The 18,096-nt window shown below is 48.2% G+C and overlaps 1 protein-coding gene and 1 pseudogene across 3 annotated transcripts in view; both read left to right on the forward strand.

The window, feature by feature from the left end:
- Positions 1-18,096, forward strand: part of KIAA1671 (KIAA1671 ortholog) — a 272,215-nt gene that overhangs the window by 76,893 nt on the left and 177,226 nt on the right. Inside the window, exons 2-4 of one of the 2 annotated variants that reach the window (XM_017865552.1) lie at positions 3,807-3,958; positions 6,120-7,712; positions 10,731-10,818. In XM_017865552.1, the coding sequence (XP_017721041.1) occupies positions 6,175-7,712; positions 10,731-10,818 (1,626 nt within the window). In that variant the 5' untranslated portion in view covers positions 3,807-3,958; positions 6,120-6,174. Of the gene's footprint in view, positions 1-3,768; positions 3,959-6,119; positions 7,713-10,730; positions 10,819-18,096 lie in introns of both variants that reach the window. The other variant, XM_017865553.1, reaches the window with a different exon arrangement.
- Positions 17,184-18,071, forward strand: LOC108524444 (ubiquitin-fold modifier-conjugating enzyme 1 pseudogene; annotated as a pseudogene). The gene has a single exon (XR_001884047.1). The product of XR_001884047.1 is annotated as a ubiquitin-fold modifier-conjugating enzyme 1 pseudogene (transcript).

Consider the following 18,096-nt stretch of genomic DNA (forward strand, 5'->3'; position numbering starts at 1 on the left):
GGTCAGACTGATGTCCCCTCTCTCATGGTCCTACCACAGCCTCCTGACCTCTCCAGATGGATGCCTTGTTCTCCATCTGTTCAACGTGCTGCCCTCCATGATAATTTACATACATATGAAACTAGAGGTGGCTCAGACTTGGTTTCCCTTCTTTCTCTGGGGAGGTCTTGTTGACTTGGCTTTGGTCATAATGCTCAGCTAATATACTGTTTAAAAAAAGAGGCAGGGTGGCTGGGTGCGGTGGCTCACGTCTCTAATCCCAGCACTTGGGAGGCCGAGGTGGACGGATCACGAGGTCAGGAGATCAAGACCATCTTGGCTAACATGGTGAAACCCTGTCTCTACTAAAAATACAAAAAATTAGCCGGGTGTGGTGGTGTGCACCTGTAATCCCAGCTACTGGGGAAGCTGAGGCAGGAGGATCGTTTGAACCCGGGAGGCGGAGGTTGCAGTGAGCCGAGATTGCGCCACTGCACTCCAGCCTGGGTGACAGAGCAAGGCTCCATCTCAAAAAAAACAAAAGAGGCTGGGTGTGGTGACTCATGCCTGTAATCCCAGCATTTTGGGAGGCCGAGGCAGGTGGATCATGAGGTCAGAAGTTCAAGACCAGCCTGACCAACATAGTGAAATCCCGTCTCTACTAAAAATACAAAAAATTAGCCGGGTGTGGTGGTGTGCACCTGTAATCCCAGCTACTGGGGAAGCTGAGGCAGGAGAATCGTTTGAACCTGGGAGGCAGATGTTGCAGTGAGCCGAGATCGTGCCATTGCCCCTAGCCTGGGTGACACGCCGAGACTCTGTAAATAAATAAATAGCCAGGTGTGATTACAGGTGGATGCCTGTAGTCCCAGCTTCTCAGAGGCTAAGGCACGAGAATCACTTGAACCTGGAAGGTGGAGTTTGCAGTGAGCCAAGATTGTGCCACTGGACTCCAGCCTGGGCTACAAAGTGAGACTCTGTCTAAAAAATAAAAATAAAAATAAAAAATGAATAAATAATAGTGAACATGTCCACTCCAAGAATAAATAGCATCTAGCCTCTTTGTGAGTGGGCTTCACAAATGTTTTCGAAGAGGCTAACATCTCTTAAATCAAGTGTAACATATGTGATAACATTTAAAAGAAGGCTTTAAAGCATATAGTTAAATTGGTTTCCTTGTATTTTACAGCAGGTTAAATGAAAACCCGAAAATCATGGGTTTCTAGGTTTGGCTAGGACTTTAAAATATTATGGAGCCATCTACTATGGTGGTTTAAAAACTCCTTTTACTAGGCTGGGCATGGTGGCTCAATCCCAGCATTTTGGAAGGCCGAGGCAGGAGGATCATGAAGTCAGGATTTCAAGACCAGCCTGGACAACATAGTGAAACCCTGTCTGTACTAAAAATATAAAAATTAGCCAGGTGTGGTGGCATGTGCCTGTAGTCCCAGCTACTCAGGAGGCTGAGGGGAGAGAATTGCTTGAACCTGGGAGGCAGAGGTTGCAGTGAGCTGAGACCACGCCATTGCACTCCAGCCTGGGTAGCAGAGTGAGACTCCGTTTCAAAAAGAAAAACAGGCCGGGCCCGGTGGCTCACGCCTGTAATCCCAGCACTTTGGGAGGCAGAGGGGGGTGGATCACGAGGTCAGGAGATGGAGACCATCCTGGCTAACGTGGTGAAAATCTGTCTTTACTAAAAATACAAAAAATTGGCCGGGTGCAGTGGTGTCTCACGCCTGTAAATCCCAGCCACTTTGGGAGGCCCGGAGGGCGGGTGGATCACGAGTCAGGAGATCGAGACCATCCTGGCTAACACAGTGGAAACCCCATCTCTACTAAATATACAAAAAATTAGCCGGGCGAGGTGGGGGCCGCCTGTAGTCCCAGCCTACTCGGGAGGCTGAGGGCAGGAGAATGGGCGTGAACCCAGAGGGCGGAGCTTGCAGTGAGCCCGAGATCCGCCCACTGCAGCTCCAGCCTGGGTGACAGAGCAAGATCCGTCTCAAAAAAAAAAAAAAAAATTAGCTGGGCATGTTGGCGGGCAGCCCTGTAAGTCCAAGTAACTCGGGAGGCAGAGGCAGGAGAATGGCGTGAACTTGGGAGGCGGAACTTATAGTGAAGCTGAGATCACACCACCTGCTCTCCCTCCATGCCTGGGGCCAACAGAGCAAGACTCGTCTCCAAAAAAAAAAAAAAAAAAAAAAAAAAAAAAAAAAACCCAACCAAACAAAAAACAAACCCCAAAAAACTCCTTTTACTTTTCTTTGTTCATTGATTTATTAATTCATTCACTGACTCATTTGTGCAACTGTATTTACATACCAGGCATCTGCTAGGCATTTGCAATGGTAACTTGAGAGGCAGTTCAAGATACAAAGCAGATGACGGGTCACAGAGGCACTGTTTGGTGTAGAGGAGTGCAGACCAAGGGACTTACTTTATCTCATCCTTCCCCTTTTCTTTCCATGCAGTATAGTCACTGAGGTGGGTTCAAGGTTCCCAAAGTGGGGTGACATTTGTGTACCATTGATCCTAATTCAACAAATGGTTGCTCTTGGTGACTCTTTTCCCAGGAAAATCCATGCAGAGAAGCATTCATTCCACATTTGGGCAGGTGAGCTGGCGTGACAGTGTGAGGTTAACGTGGATGCAGCAGGTGCCTGCCCTCAGGGTGGAGCTCCTCTGTGTGACTCAATGAAACTGATAGGGGTCTCTGGGTGAGGGTTGGTGGACTGAGCCTCTGGCTGAGCACTTCGTAGCTCTTTGGTTCTGTCATTCAGTAGCCACAGCCACAGCTAAAGTAACTCATCTTATGTCCCAGATTGCTTAGAGTCATTTGGCATGAGAATCATGGTACCTGGATGGACTTATTTAGCATCTTAGAGAGTGGGCAGCAGGGGCAGAAGAATAATTCTTCATTCATTTACTTATTAATTCAACAATGATTTATTTCTCTATTCAATAATCAGGTACCTGGTACTTTTATGTGCCAGGCTGCTGTGCTAGCCACTAGGGATTTGGGGTGTCCTCTGGGGGACTTACCATTGAATGGGAGAGGCTGATGTGAAGGATGATGTCCTATTAAATGTAACAGTGCAGCTATGCTGAGTCCTGCCAAGCCTCCGAGTATATGTGGTGCTCTGTGAATAGGTAGCAGGGGGTTGCACCGGGTTGAAGGGAGACAGAGATGTGTGAACTGTGGTCTGAGGGGTGGGCTTGTGTCTATGTATGAGCAAGACGGTTGTCCCAGAGAACAGGCATAGCATGTGCAAAGGCCCTGAGGAGGCATTTGGAGGGCTTCAAAGAGGTACAATGTCCAAACACTGCTGATGAGCAGAAGCAGGTACCAAGTGATTCAGCACCTTGAATGCTCAGCAGATACCTCCTTTAAGTCAAGCGAGTTGTCCAGAACCACCAGTTCCAATTCTAGGCAATCAGTCCTCCTATTTGCCCCCACATCCCGCATTTAAAAAGCGACATTTGTTACCTAGTTGTAATTGCTGTGTGTGTATGTGTGTGTTTCTTACAGAAGACTGTGAGTTGCATGGTTGCTGGGGATATTTCATGCTCATCTTTGTACACACCGTAGGTGCTCAATAAACGTATCAGAGGACAGGGAAGATTGTTATTGAGCACGTACTGTGGGCTCAGCACTATTTATGCACACGTACATATAAGGCTACAAAATCGAAAAGCCAAAAGGAGCATACGTTTTACAAGCTGGAGTAGATGCCAGCGGATGCATTTGGAGCTTGAAAGCTTTTGTGCCGTCTGTTCCCATACTGCCAGAACTCCGGAACTGAGGCTGTCATCCTGTGTCTCCGTAGACCTGCTGAAACTCAGCCTGCTGGGACGAGTCTACTTTCCCCCCTCCTGTTTCTACCATGGAAGTGTGTGGACAGCTCCATTCACGATGACATGTGACACCACTGGCTTTTCCCGGCAATCACACCCCCTGACCCAGGGCCTGCCAGCTTGGGTAAGTGGGGCCCATGCTTGACCGAAGCTTGAAGGCTGGAGTGTCCAGGGACGTGGAGAGCGCCTGTGGGTTCTGCCAGAAAATTTTCTCTCTGTCCTTTGAATCCTGTCATTTTTCCGTGTCTCATGTGTTGGCTATTACGTATGTATCCCCGATCAGGGTTTCCAGAGGTCACAGGGACTGGCTCTAAAGGCCAGCGGCTCTGATTCTGGGTGGGATTCTGGAGCCTTAGAACTCTGGTTGGGATCTTCGTGGATGGAAATTTTCCAGTTCTCAGATCCTTCATATCTGTCCCTCCGTTCTACCTCTAACTGTGTCTAGACAGTGTTCGCCAGTTCGGGGAGATGGAATCTGTTAGCACCATCGAGCGTGTAAGGAAGAGAAAATATCAAAATCTGTCTGCCTTTCTTTCCTGGAGGCTGCTGAGTGAGTCAGAGCCGGGGGAGCAGTGTGGGGCCCCAAGGAAGGGAAGTGGAGAGGCTTGTATTTAACTAAAATACCTTCTACTTTTTTAGTCCATCTAGGTGGGGGCTGGCTGGGGGCAGTTTCACAGGGAAGAAAACACTGGCATGAAGAGAGCCTGAGGGATCGAGAACAGCAACTTACCTGGCACTTTTTAAGACCAGAAAGGAATAAAAAATAATTTTTAAAAAGACAGAGCTGAGGCCGGGCATGGTGGCTCACACCTGTAATCCCAGCACTTTGGGAGGCCGAGATGGGCGGATCACCTGAGGTCAGGAGTTCGAAACCAACCTGACCAACGTGGAGAAACCCCATCTCTACTAAAAGTACAAAATTAACTGGGGGTGGTGGCGCATGCCTGTAATCCCAGCTACTTAGGAGGCTGAGGCAGGAGAATGGCTTGAACCTGGGAAGAGGAGGTTGCTGTGAGCTGAGATCGTGCCATTGCACTCCAGCCTGGGCAACAAGAGTGAAACTCGGTCTCCAAAAAAAGACAGAGCTAAATGGGTAGTGAACTTGAGGTTAGGTTTCAGCTGGGTGACTGTAGGCAAGTCTGGTGACCTCTCTGGGCCCTTTCCCTTCATCTCCATGAGGGAGATAACGATGATGCCTTCATTCCTGCCTTTCGGGGTTGCTGGAGGATTAATGAGAGAGGAAGGCCCTTGCTTTGAGAAAACAGATCTCATAGCAGCGTGAACAAGAGGCTTATGCCCCAAGCTGCTGCAAAATGGGGTCTCCTAATTGTACCTACTAAATAGGGTTGTGAGGAGGATGAGATTTATAAAACACAAGAAGCATGTCACACAGCTCGAGATCTCACTCATGGGAAGCCCTCACAGTTGGACGTTTCTTTTTATTAAGAATATGAAGGCAATCAGCATAAAATGTGTGTTCAACAGAAAAGAACCACAAGCAAACAAATAACAAAAGCAGGTTGAGTGAGAAAAATAAGAATGACTTCTTTTTATGGCATCTGGAAGGGTGGGGGAGGGGAAAGAAAAGGAACTAAGGGACGATTGGGTGGGGTTGGTGCCTAGGGCATGGGTTCCAAGGTCACTAACCAGCTTTATGCTCCCAGGCACTCCCGAGCTGCGAGCTGCGTTGCTGTGTGACCTGCAGCGGGTCACTTGCCTTCTCTGTGCTAGGTGCTTAGCATACACTTGTGATTAGGATCACCTGGGATGTGAGCAGGCTCTGCAATGGGAAAACAGGGTAACAGGAGTGAGGGAATGTGAGGACGCTCCCACTGAGGCCTATTCAGGGAGGAGCATGTGTGGTGTGAGTTTGGTGTCAAACCTGGTTTTAAATCCTGGCTTTGCCTCTTGCTTCCTGGGTGACTCCAGACCAGTTAGTTGGCCTCTCTGAGCTGGTTTCCTTATCTGTATAGCAGCGATCACTGCTTTTTGCTGTAAGTGCTGGCCTCTAGATTAGCTGAGTCGGGAAAACCCTCTAGCGAGTGTTGATGCTTTTTCTACACCCTTAGAGCTGGAACGAACTTCAGGGATGGACGTTTAGTCCATTCCCCTTGTCCAGAGCTCAGAGACTGGGAGAGGCAGGTCCAAGCCTGCCTGGTGAGGTCAGCGGAGGGCTGTCGTACAGAATCTGGGGCTCAGGACTCTGTCCCATTTCTCTAAACCATTTTGCTTCAACCCAGACACTGTTTTCCAAACTTACTTTTGTTTTTGTTTGTTTTGTTTAGCAATTGCTTCTCCATTCTCGATGTTCCTAACCCCCATGGATCCACAACTGTAACCATGGCCACGCGGGTCGAGGTGGGCTCCATAACGCCCTTGACGGCTGTGCCAGGCCTGGGTGAGATTGGCAAGGAGGAGACCCTGACGAGGACCTACTTCCTCCAGGCCGGCGAAGCCTCTGGGGCTCCTCCAGCCCGGATCTTGGAAGCAAAGAGCCCCCTGCGGAGCCCGGCCCGCTTACTCCCTCTGCCAAGGCTCGCCCCCAAACCCTTCTCGAAGGAGCAGGATGTGAAATCTCCTGTCCCATCTCTGCGGCCCATTTTAACTGGACCTTCTTCCTCTGGGGGGCTCTCTGAGGAGCCAGCAGCAAAGGATCTGGACAAGAGGATGCCTGGCTTGGTGGGGCAGGAGGTGGGCAGTGGGGAGGGCCCGAGGACAGGCTCGCCCCTCTTCAACAAGGCTGTGTTCCTGCGGCCCAGCCCCAACACCATGATTCTCTTCGAAACCACCAAAAGCGGCCCCACTCTGGGGAAGGCGGTCAGTGAGGGGGCCGAGGAGGCCAAGCCAGGTATGTCTGGCTCCCGGCCTGAGGTGGCCGCCAAGCCCACCCTGCTCACCCGAAAGCTTGCGGGGACCCTTCCCCGGTCAGGCCCCCTGTCTCAGGACATAAAGTCACCTGTACCCCAAGAGGAGGCAGGCCAAGACCAGCCTCCCTTAAAGGCCAGCAGTGTGGAGGACACGGCATGCCCCTTTGTGGAGCCCAGGCCTCGCCTGAAGAGGAGGCCTGTGTCTGCCATTTTCACGGAGTCCATTCAGCCTCAGAAGCCAGGCCCTGGCGCAGCAGCCACAGTGGGCAAAGTGCCCCCAACCCCTCCCGAGAAGACGTGGGTGAGGAAGCCCAGGCCCTTGTCCATGGACCTCACGGCCCGGTTTGAGAACAAAGAGGCCTTGCTGAGGAAGGTGGCCGATGAAGGAAGTGGAGCCACAGCAGGGGACATGGCTGGGCTAGAGAGGCCCAGAGCAGCGTCCAAGCTGGACAGGGAGTGTTTGGTCAAGGCGGAGGCTCCTCTTCATGATCCTGATTCGGACTTCCTAGAGGTGGCCAAGAAAATCCGTGAGCAGAAGGAGAAGATGCTTTCCAAGCCAGAGACGGGCAGCCCCAGAACCCTGGGGGGCTCAGTCAGGGTCACCCCCAGCAAAGACCAGAGTCCCCGGGAAGAAAGGGCCAAGCTGGACCCAGAGCCAGAGAAGGCTGCTGAGTCTGCCTCGCCCAGGCTGGGAAGGGGCCTAGAACTTGCTGAGGTTAAGAGCAGAGTGGCGGACGGGGAGGCCCCGGCAGGGGGAGAGTGGGCCTCCAGGAGGAGTGTCAGGAAGTGCATCAGCCTATTTCGGGAGGACAGCACCTTGGCCTTGGCAGTGGGGTCTGAACCCCGCCTGGCCACCCCCGCGTCCCCACTGGTGGCACCAGAGCCGGAGAAAGGGGTTGTCAGCGTCCAGGAGCGGATCAGAGGCTGGACTGCCGAGAGCTCCGAGGCCAAGCCCGAGGTCAGGAGGAGGACGTTCCAGGCTCGGCCACTGTCGGCGGATTTGACCAAATTGTAAGTAGGCACATCCTACACCCCTCCCTCAGCCGCCCACCCACAGACCCTGAGGAGGAGGGAACCAGGCTGGGCACCTGTTGCCCCCCTCAGTTTACCCATAGCCCAAGAGGAGGTCGTGGCAGGGTCCATTTCTCAGATGAGGAAGGTGAGACATGGAGAGGCAGTGCAGCTTCCCTCTGGGTATGGCCAGCCAGGGGGCCTGGAGCTGTTTTCATGGCTTTTCTCAGCTTCAGATGTGCTGTGTGATTGAACTGGGTGGTGTGTGCCCATTTCACGGAGGCAGGGCAGAAGGGTGAAATACTGTGAGGAGGTGGGAGCTGGATGGCATTCCGCTCGGCCTGTCTCCATAGCTAAGCCTTTCTTCCCTGAAGGCAGAGAGAGAACACGTCAGACTGGGCCTAAGCCTCTATGAGTGGCCCAAAAAATAAACTCAGAGGAGTCAAGGTAACTTGGGCAAGTCAGTTGGTTAATACTGATATTCTAAGTCAGTTGGTTAATACTGATATTCTTTTTTTTTTTGAGACGGAGTCTCACTCTGTTGCCTAGGTTGGAGTGCAGTGGTGCGACCTCCACTCGCTGCAGCCTCTGCCTCCTGGGTTCAAGCAGTTCTTCTGCCTCAGACTCCTGAGTAGCTGGTATTACAGGTGCCTGCCACCACACCCAGCTAATTTTTGTATTTTTAGTAGAGATGGGGTTTTACCAGGTAGGCCAGGCTGGTCTCAAACTCCTGACCTGCGGTGATCCGCCCACCTCGGCCTCCCAAAGTGCTGGGATTACAGGCGTGAGCCACCGTGCCCGGCCTAATACTGATACTCTAAGTCAGTTGGTTAATACTGATCTTCTAAGTCATTTGGTTAATAATGATATTCTAAGTCAGTTTGCAATCTACTAAGTCAGTTGGTTAATAATGATATTCTACGTCAGTTGGTTAATAATGATATTCTAAGTCGGTTGGTTAATACCGATATTCTACATCAGTTGGTTAATATCGATATTCTAAGTCAGTTGGTTAGTAATTATATTCTAAGTCAGTTGGTTAATACCGATGTTCTAAGTCAGTTGGTTAATAATGATATTCTAGGCTGGGCGCGGTGGCTCATGCCTGTAATCCCAGCACTATAGGAGGCCGAGGTGGGTGGGTCATGAGGTCAGGAGTTCGAGACCAGCCTGGCCAACATGGTGAAACTCCATCTCTACTAAAAATACAAAAATTAGCTGGGCATGGTGGCACACATCTGTAATCCCAGCTACTCAGGAGGCTAAGGCAGGAGAATCGCTTGAACCTGGGAGGCAGAGGATGCAGTGAGCCGAGATCACACCACTCCATCCTGGACAACAGAGCAAGATACCATCACACACAAAAAGAAAGATATTCTAAGTCAGTTGGTTAATAATGATATTGTAAACTTGGCCCACCTCCGACATTTCTTCTTTGTTTTCCCACAAGTGGCCACAACAGAGAGATGCCACTGGGCATGATCGACTGGCTCTTAATGGCATGCATGCCACGGACATACTTTGTCCAGGGTGGAGCTTGCAAAGGCAGGATCTCTGGGCAGACTGCCCTCCCGGCCCTGGGAACCAGGACAGCCAGCCAAGCCAAAGCTAGACCACTGGCTCTCAGTGCTTTAGGATAACCCAGAAAAAATACCAGTGCCTGGGCCCCACCCCTAGAGATTCCCAATTCACTTGATTTGGGGAGGGTCTTGTATTTTGGTAGTTTTCTTTTATTTTTTATTTTATTTATTTATTTATTTTTGAGATGGAGTTGCTCTGTTGCCCAGGCTGGAGTGCAGTGTCGCGATCTCAGCTCACTGCAACCTCTGCCTCCCGGGTTCAGGCAATTCTCCTGCCTCAGCTGCCCGAGTAGCTGGGATTACAGGGGCAGGCCACCACACCCAGCTAATTTTTGTATTTTTAGTAGAGATGGGGTTTCACCATGTTAGGCTGTTCTCGAACTCCTGACCTTGTGATCCGCCCACCTTGGCCTCCCAAAGTGCTGGAATTACAGGGGTGAGCCACTGCGCCCGGCCCACGTTTTGGTAGTTTTTAAAAGCTTCCAAGTCGATCTTATGTGCAGCCAGGCATGACAACCCCTGAGTTAAGATATCAGAGAAGGACACCTATGCCAGGGTCCTAATATGCTTCCTCTCACTATGTCATGGAAGAGCCTTGGAGAGGCTGTGTGATTATCTTGGAAGAACCTTGGAGAGGCTGTGTGATTATCTGTCAGATGGGGAAACTGAGGCTCTGAGTTCAGACACAACTCCTCTCAGCCTCACATATCCTGGGAGGCAGACCCTGAGTTGCTGAGTGTAGGTTAGGTTTAAGTGGTTTCATTCCTCTCCCTTTCCTTTTCTTCAAAGTCCCCAGCTCTGAACTAAACACGTGCTACATCTCCAGGTATTTACACCAGAGAGCTCTCCAGGGATGGAAAGCTTCTAGCTCCACCCCTCCTCCCTTTTAAGGTCTGGTGATCCAGAGAGGCAGAGACAGACCTGGGCCCCCACACATTCCTTGACATCCCACTACCCTTCAGTCTGGGGGCTGCTCTGAGGCGGGGCTGCTCTTTTACCTGGCATTGCTAACAACAGCCATTCATTATCCCTCCTGGGGCATCTTCGCTCTTCCCTAAACGCCCTCACATAGCTATTAGGGCCTTGAGCAGCCTCTTATCTGCCCCATAAAAGGGATGGGGAGGTGTTAATTATCCCTGTTTTATAGATGAAGAAACAGAGGCTCAGGTGAGGTCACAAGCCTAACCCAGGCTCCCCCAGTGAAGAGGCAGTAGAGCTGGGACTAGCACCTGGGTGTCTTCCCCCAGCCTGGGGCTCCTTCCACCCCGGTAATGCTGTGTTTAAGGTAGGCTGTCCCCACTGGGCAGTTCTCCTTTTGGTAAGGGGAAAGGAAATGTCCTTTCTTAAGGTTACTTGGCCTGGGCTCCTGAGCTGGTGTGTGGGCTGGGGAGAATAACAGCTTCCAGCTCCGTAAAGGTAACTCAGATCTCTGCACCAGGTTTTCAAGTTCAGCTTCAAGCAACGAAGTCAGATATGAGAAGTGTGCTGAGCTGAGCGGCGAGTTTCCTAAGGAACCGAGAGAAAAGGTAAGGAGTGGCTATGTGGCACATCTCATTAACCAGCAGGCAGTTATAGCTGCGGGAAAAAGAGCCTCCATGATCTTCTAGACCCCGGGAAGACTCAGAAACGTGTCATGCACACGATAAAACATTTTTTCTTCTAATGTTGGGACTATGAAGTCCCTTCTGGCATGAAGAGTTGTGACTCCCTACTCTCAGGTGTTAAATGCTGTTTACAAATGTATCAGGTGTTTTTTTCTTTGCAAATAGGCAGAGGGGCACGGCTTTCTTATATAGGAGTGCCTGCTTTATTAAAATACTAAAATTTAGGTTTAAGATGTTAATAGAAACTCCTTCAAGGTCCTTCATAATGGTTCTTACTGCCTTCCCCCTACTTACCACCTAGCCATAGAAGGAAGAAGTAGGTGGCTGGGCACATTGGCTCACATCTGTAATCCCAGCACTTTGGGAAGCTGAGGTGTGGTGGGAGGATTGCTTGAGCCCACAAGTTTGAGACCAGTCTGGGCAACATAGTGAGACTCTTATCTCTAAAAGAAAAAAATTTTGTTTTGAAATTAGCCAGATGTGGTTGTGTATACCTTATAGTTCTAGTTACTCCAGAGTCTGAGGCAGGAGGATGGCTTGAGTCCAGGACTTTGAGGGTGCAGTGAGCCGTGATCACACCACTGTACTCCAGCCTGGGCGATAGAGTGAGACCTGTCTCTAAAAAAAATAAAAATACAGGCCGGGTGCGGTTGCTCACACCTGTAATCCCAGCACTTTGGGAGGCCAAGGTGGGTGGATCACAAGGTCAGGAGATCAAGACCATCCTGGCTAATGTGATGAAACCCCATCTCTACTAAAAACACAAAAAAATTAGCTGGGCGTGGTGGCGGGCGCCTGTAGTCCCAGCTACTTGGGAGGCTGAGGCAGGAGAATGGCATAAACCCGGGAGGTGGAGCTTGCAGTGAGCCGAGATTGTGCCACTGAACTCCAGCCTGGGCGGCAGAGTGAGACTCTGTCTCAAAAAAAAAAAAATAAAATAAAAAATAAAAAATAAAAATAAAAATATAAATGTAAATTAAAACAAAAAGAAGTAGGTTACCAGCAATTAAATTGCTTAAAAACTATTTTTATTTCATTTTAATAAGAGAAAACTCATAAAATTAACTGCTAGCTATAACCAGTTTGTGGTTGATGCTTTCTGCAGTCTTAGTTTTTTTGAAAAAACAGCTTTAATTGAGATACAGTTGACATACAGGAAAGAGCACAGATTTAAAACATTCAACTTGGTGAGTTTCCCTATGTGTGTACACTTGTGAAATCACCATCACAGTCAAAATAGCAAACATCTGCATCACATGCAAAAGGTTCCTCATGCCACTTTGTTTGGTTTTTTTTTTTTTTTTTTNTAAAAATAAAAATATAAATGTAAATTAAAACAAAAAGAAGTAGGTTACCAGCAATTAAATTGCTTAAAACTATTTTATTTCATTTTAATAAGAGAAAACTCATAAAATTAACTGCTAGCTATAACCAGTTTGTGGTTGATGCTTTCTGCAGTCTTAGTTTTTTTGAAAAAACAGCTTTAATTGAGATACAGTTGACATACAGGAAAGAGCACAGATTTAAAACATTCAACTTGGTGAGTTTCCCTATGTGTGTACACTTGTGAAATCACCATCACAGTCAAAATAGCAAACATCTGCATCACATGCAAAAGGTTCCTCATGCCACTTTGTTTGGTTTTTTTTTTTTTTTTTGGAAACGGATTTTTGCCCTTGTCGCCCAGGCTGGAGTGCAGTGGCATGATCTCGGCTCACAGCAACGTCCGCCTCCCAAGTTCAAGTGATTCTCCTGCCTTAGCCTCCCTAGTAGCTGGGATTACAGGCACCCACTACCATGCCTGGCTAATTTTTGTATTTTTAGTAGAGATGGGGTTTTGCTATGTTGGCCAGGCTGGTCTCGAACTCCTGACCTCAAGTTGTCCACCCACCTCGGCCTCCCAAAGTGCTGGGATTACAAGTGTCAACCACCATGCCTGGCTGCCACTTTGTAATCTCTCCCTTCTCCTGGTCTTCCCAGCCTATCACAGGTCTGCTTCCTGTCCGTGTAGATTAGTTTGCATTTTCTAGACTTGAATATAAATGGAATCAGTCCTCTTTTTTTTTTTTGCCCTTGCTTCTTCACTCAGAGTAATTATGTTGAGATCATTCATGGTGTAGCATGTATCAGTAGTTCATTCCTTTCTGTTGCTGACTAGTATTCTATTGTGTGAGTAGACCACAATTTGTTTCTCCATTCATCTTTTGATGGACAATTAGGTTGTTACCAGTTTGGGGCAATTACCAGTGAAGCTGCTGTGAACATTTGTGGACAAGGCTTTGTAAGAACTTCTATTTCTTTTCTTTTTTTCTTTTTTCTTTATTTATTTTTTTTTATTTTTGAGACGGAGTCTCGCTCTGTTGCCCAGGCTGGAGTGCAGTGATGCAATCTCAGCTCACAGCAATGTCCGCCTCCCAGGTTCAAGTGATTCTCCTGCCTCAGCCTCCTGAGTAACTGGGATTACAGGCGCCTGCCACCACGCCCAGCTAATTTTTTGTATTTTTAGTAGAGACAGGGTTTCACTGTGTTAGCCAGGATGGTCTCGATCTCCTGACCTCGTGATCCGCCCGCCTCGGCCTCCCAAAGTGCTGGGATTACAGGCATGAGCCACCGTGCTTGGCCTTTTTTAAAAAAATTTTTGAGACAGAGTCTCACTCTGTTGCCTGAGATAGTACAGTCACGTGATTTCGGCCCACTGCAACCTCTGCCTCCTGGGTTCAAGTAATTCTCATGCCTCAGCCTCCCAAGTAGCTGGGACTACAGGCACGTGCCTCTATGCCCATTTAATTTTTTGTATTTTTAGTAGAGATGGGGTTTCACCATGTTGGCCAGGCCAGTCTTGAACTCCTAACCTCAGGTGATCTGCCTGCCTTGGCCTCCCAAAGTGCTGGGATTATAGGCGTGAGCCATGGCATCCAGCCAGGACTTCTATTTTCTTTTCTCTTGGGTAAACATTTAGGAGTAGAATGGCTGGATCATATGGTAGATGCATGTTTTATGTTTTAAGACACTTCTGTGGAGTTTTAAAAATAATACCAGTGCTTGATTTTGAGCTTGTACCCATCTCAGTAAATCACCAAGAAAAGTGGGCTGGCTTTGAATGGCAATACCCACCACCACTCTTGTAGGCAGCGGTTTACCCTGCAACTTTTATTGTTGCATTTTCTGAATCATTTCTTTGAAAATGGTTAGGGGGGGATCCAATTTAAGTAATTAAAGCTCCTTATATTTGTATTAAAATGCTGTAGTGACAGTAGCGGCAAGGACAAAAAGGCTGTGTGTAGTGAGAGTGGCAAAATGCTGATTGTCATTAAATTGGGAGGGGTGGGTTGGGCAAGTTCATTATTTTCTCTGTAATTTTGTGTATGTTTGAAACTTTAAAGAAGGGAATAGTTAAGAAATAAACGCTTGCTTTACATGTGATGAGATTTTATCTCTGTAAGTAGACTTTGTATGTGTGTGTATGTGGGTGTGTTTATTGTAGTAAAATACACATAACAGGCTGGACGTGGTGGCTCATGCCTATAATCCCAGAACTTTAGATGGCCAACGTGGGAAGATTGCTTGAGGCCAGGAGTTTGAGGCTGCGGTGAGCTCTGATTACGCCACTGCACTCCAACCTGGGCAACAGAGCAAGATGCTGTCTTTATTTTATTTATTTATTTATTTATTTTGAGATGGAGTTTTGCTCTTGTTGCCCAGGCTGGAGTGTAATGGCACGATCTCGGCTCACTGCAACCTCTGCCTCCTGGGTTCAAGCGATTTTCCTGCCTCAGCCTCCTGAGTAGCTGGGATTGCAGGCATGTACCACCACCCCCAGATAATTTTGTATTTTTAGTAGAGATGGGGTTTCTCCATGTTGGTCAGGCTGGTCTCTAACTCCTGACCTCAGGTGATCCGCCCGCCTCGGCCTCCCAAAGTGCTAGGATTACAGGCATGAGCCACCGTGCCTGGTTGAAATCCTGTCTTTAAAAGAAAACAGTACACATAGCACAAAATATACCATTTTAACTTTTAAAGAAAATAATGAATTTGTGAAATTTACAAAGTTTACAAAGTTTCAAAATTCAGTCTTTCTAATATATATATAAATAATACAAAGAGAGTTCTGAAAGGCTCTTCAAGGATCATAACCCATTGGTAATAGCTGTTATCCAGGAATGGGGACTGGTATTTGAACAAGGGAACAAAAATGATTTGAACTTTGGCTGGGTGTGGCAGCTCACACCTGTAATCCCAGCACTTTGGGAGGCCAAGGCGGGTGGTTTACCTGAGGTTGGGAGTTCGAGACCAGCCTGACCAACATGGAGAAACCCCGTCTCTACTAAAAATACAAAAAAAATTAGCCAGGTGTGGTGGCGCATGCCTATAATCCTAGCTACTCGGGAGGCTGAGGCAGGAGAATCACTTGAACCTGGGAGGCAGAGATTGTGGTGAACCAAGATTGTGCCATTGCACTCCAACCTGGGTGACAAGAGCAAAACTCCATCTCAAAAAAAAAAAAAAAAGAATTGAACTTTGTATTGTTTGGATTCCTTTACAATCAGAATTGATTCATACATTGTTTATGTAAAATTTACATATTAAAATATAAACAGGCCAGGTGCGGTGGCTCGTGTTTGTAATTCCAGCACTTTCAGAGGCTGAGGCGGGTGGATCACTCGAAGCCAGGAGTTCAAGACCAGTCTGGCCAACATGGTGAAACGCCATCACTACTAAAAACACAAAAATTGGCTGAGTGTGGTGGTGCATGCCTGCACTCTCAGCTACTCGGGAGGCTGAGGCAGAAGAATCGCTTGAACCTGGGAGGTGGAGGTTGCAGTGAGCCAAGATCGTGCCATTGCACTCCAGCCTGGGTGAAAGAGCGAGACTCCATCTCAAAAGAAAAAATGTATATATATGTGTGTGTGTGTATATATATGTGTGTGTGTGTGTGTGTGTATATATATATATATGTATATATATAAACAAAGGTTTACAGTGTTTTTAGAGCACTTCATTGGCATTCCATCATCTACAGTAGGGGTTAGCAAACTGTGCCCCTGCCCTTATTATAACTATTTTAAAGTGCACAACTGACTGGCATTAAGGATGTTTTCAGTGTTGTGCAAGCATCACCACTATCTAGTTCCAGAATCTTCTGTCACCTCAGGTGGAAACCTTATGTCCTCATCGCCCATTCCCAGGCATCCACTAATCCACTTTCTGTCTCTGTGGATTAACCTATGATGTGTATATATATCTATATATTTATATATATATACTTTTACATTTATATATATGTGCTGTATATAAATGGAGTCTTGTAACATGTAGCTTTTTGACTGGCTTCCTTTGCTTAGCATAATATTTTCAAAATTCATCCACGATGTAGCATGAATCAGTATTTAATTCCTTTTATTTATTTATTTTTTTAGACGGAGGCTTGCTTTGTCGCCCAGGCTGGAGTGCAGTGGCACAACCTCGGCTCACTGCAATCTCCGCCCTCCAGGTTCAAGCAATTCTCTTGCCTTAGCCTCCCAAGTTGCTGGGACTACAGGCGTGTGCCACCACAGCTGGCTAGTATTTTTAGTAAAGACGGGGTTTCACCATGTTGACCAGGCTGGTCTCCAATTCCTGAGCTTAGGTGATCCACCCGCCTCAGCCTCCCAAACTGCTAGGATCACAGGTTTGAGCCACCGCACCCGGCCTTTAATTCCTTTTAAAAGATTTTGTTTTTTTTGTATAGATGAGGTCTCACTATTTTGCCCAGGCTGGTCTGACACTCCTGGACTTAAGCGATCCTCCCATCTCAGCTTCCCGAAGTACTGGGATTACAGGCATGAGCCACCGCACCTGGTGGGATCTGCCTCTTTCTATGGTAACCAATGCCTGTGCACTAGTCCATCGTTTGGAGATAATTGAAATTTAGCCAATGCCCTTCCAGTGCGCATTCAGGTTGTTTCTGTGTTCTTTTGCTTACGCCAATGGTACTGTCTCAACTTTCTTGTTTGTGTTGACTTGTGCATATGGACAAAGGGTCCTGGGAGGAACTTGGCTGGATAAAAGGAAATAAGGTCTCTGGCTCAGGCTCGGCGCCGCCATATTGGATCCATCCGCGCCGCTCTCCCAGGCCTGTGTCGCAGCGGCTGGGGGAGGGGAGAGGCGGGCGGGGGTGGCTGCATCCTGAAAGGCGCCTCCTGGAACCCGGCCGGTTAGTGGCGGCTTCGAGGCCATAGTGAGACATGAGCCGCAGTAGCCATATAAAGATGTCGGCGCCTTAAGGTAAGCTACAGGCAACACCACTTCCTCGTTTCTCTCGCGCCCTGGTCCAAGATGGCGGATGAGGCCATGCGACGTGTTGTGTCTGAGATCCCGGTGCTGAAGACTATCGCGGGACCCCGAGATCGGGAGTTGTGGGTGCAGCGACTGAAGGAGGAATATCAGTCCCTCATCCGGTATGTGGAGAACAACAAGAATGCTGACAACGATTGGTTCCGACTGGAGTCCAACAAGGAAGGGACTGGGTGGTTTGGAAAATGTTGGTATATCCATGACCTCCTGAAATATGAGTTTGACATCCAGTTTGACATTCCTATCACATATCCTACTACTGCCCCAGAAATTGCAGTTCCTGAGCTGGATGGAAAGACAGCGAAGATATACAGGGGTGGCAAAATATGCCTGACGGATCATTTCAAACCTTTGTGGGCCAGGAATGTGCCCAAATTTGGACTAGCTCATCTCATGGCTCTGGGGCTGGGTCCATGGCTGGCAGTAGAAATCCCTGATCTGATTCAGAAGGGCGTCATCCAACACAAAGAGAAATGCAACCAATGAAGAATCAAGCCACTGAGGCAGGGCAGAGGGCCCTTTGATAGGCTACGATACTGTTTTCCTGTGCATCACACTTACCTAACTGCTTCCCCGGACACCCTCCACCTCTAGTTGTTACTAAGTAGCTGCAGCAGTCATTGCTGGGGGAGAAACAAACAAACACCAACCAGTATTGCTACTTAGTTTCTAAGGCTGCACAGGGCAGGGAAAGACTGGGCTTTGGACTATCTAGAGGTAATTTATATGCGCCCCCAGGTGGAGCAACATGCAATCCTGGAGGCACGGGGGTAACTGAAAGTGAGTACATAAAGTCTTTCTGGTTTCTGGAGATAACCCATCAATAAAAGCCGCTTCCTCTGTTTAAAAAAAAAAAAAAAAAAAAAA

The sequence above is a fragment of the Rhinopithecus bieti genome, unplaced genomic scaffold, assembly GCF_001698545.2.
Source record: "Rhinopithecus bieti isolate Rb0 unplaced genomic scaffold, ASM169854v2 scaffold_82929, whole genome shotgun sequence".
In the NCBI taxonomy this organism is placed as follows: domain Eukaryota; kingdom Metazoa; phylum Chordata; class Mammalia; order Primates; family Cercopithecidae; genus Rhinopithecus; species Rhinopithecus bieti.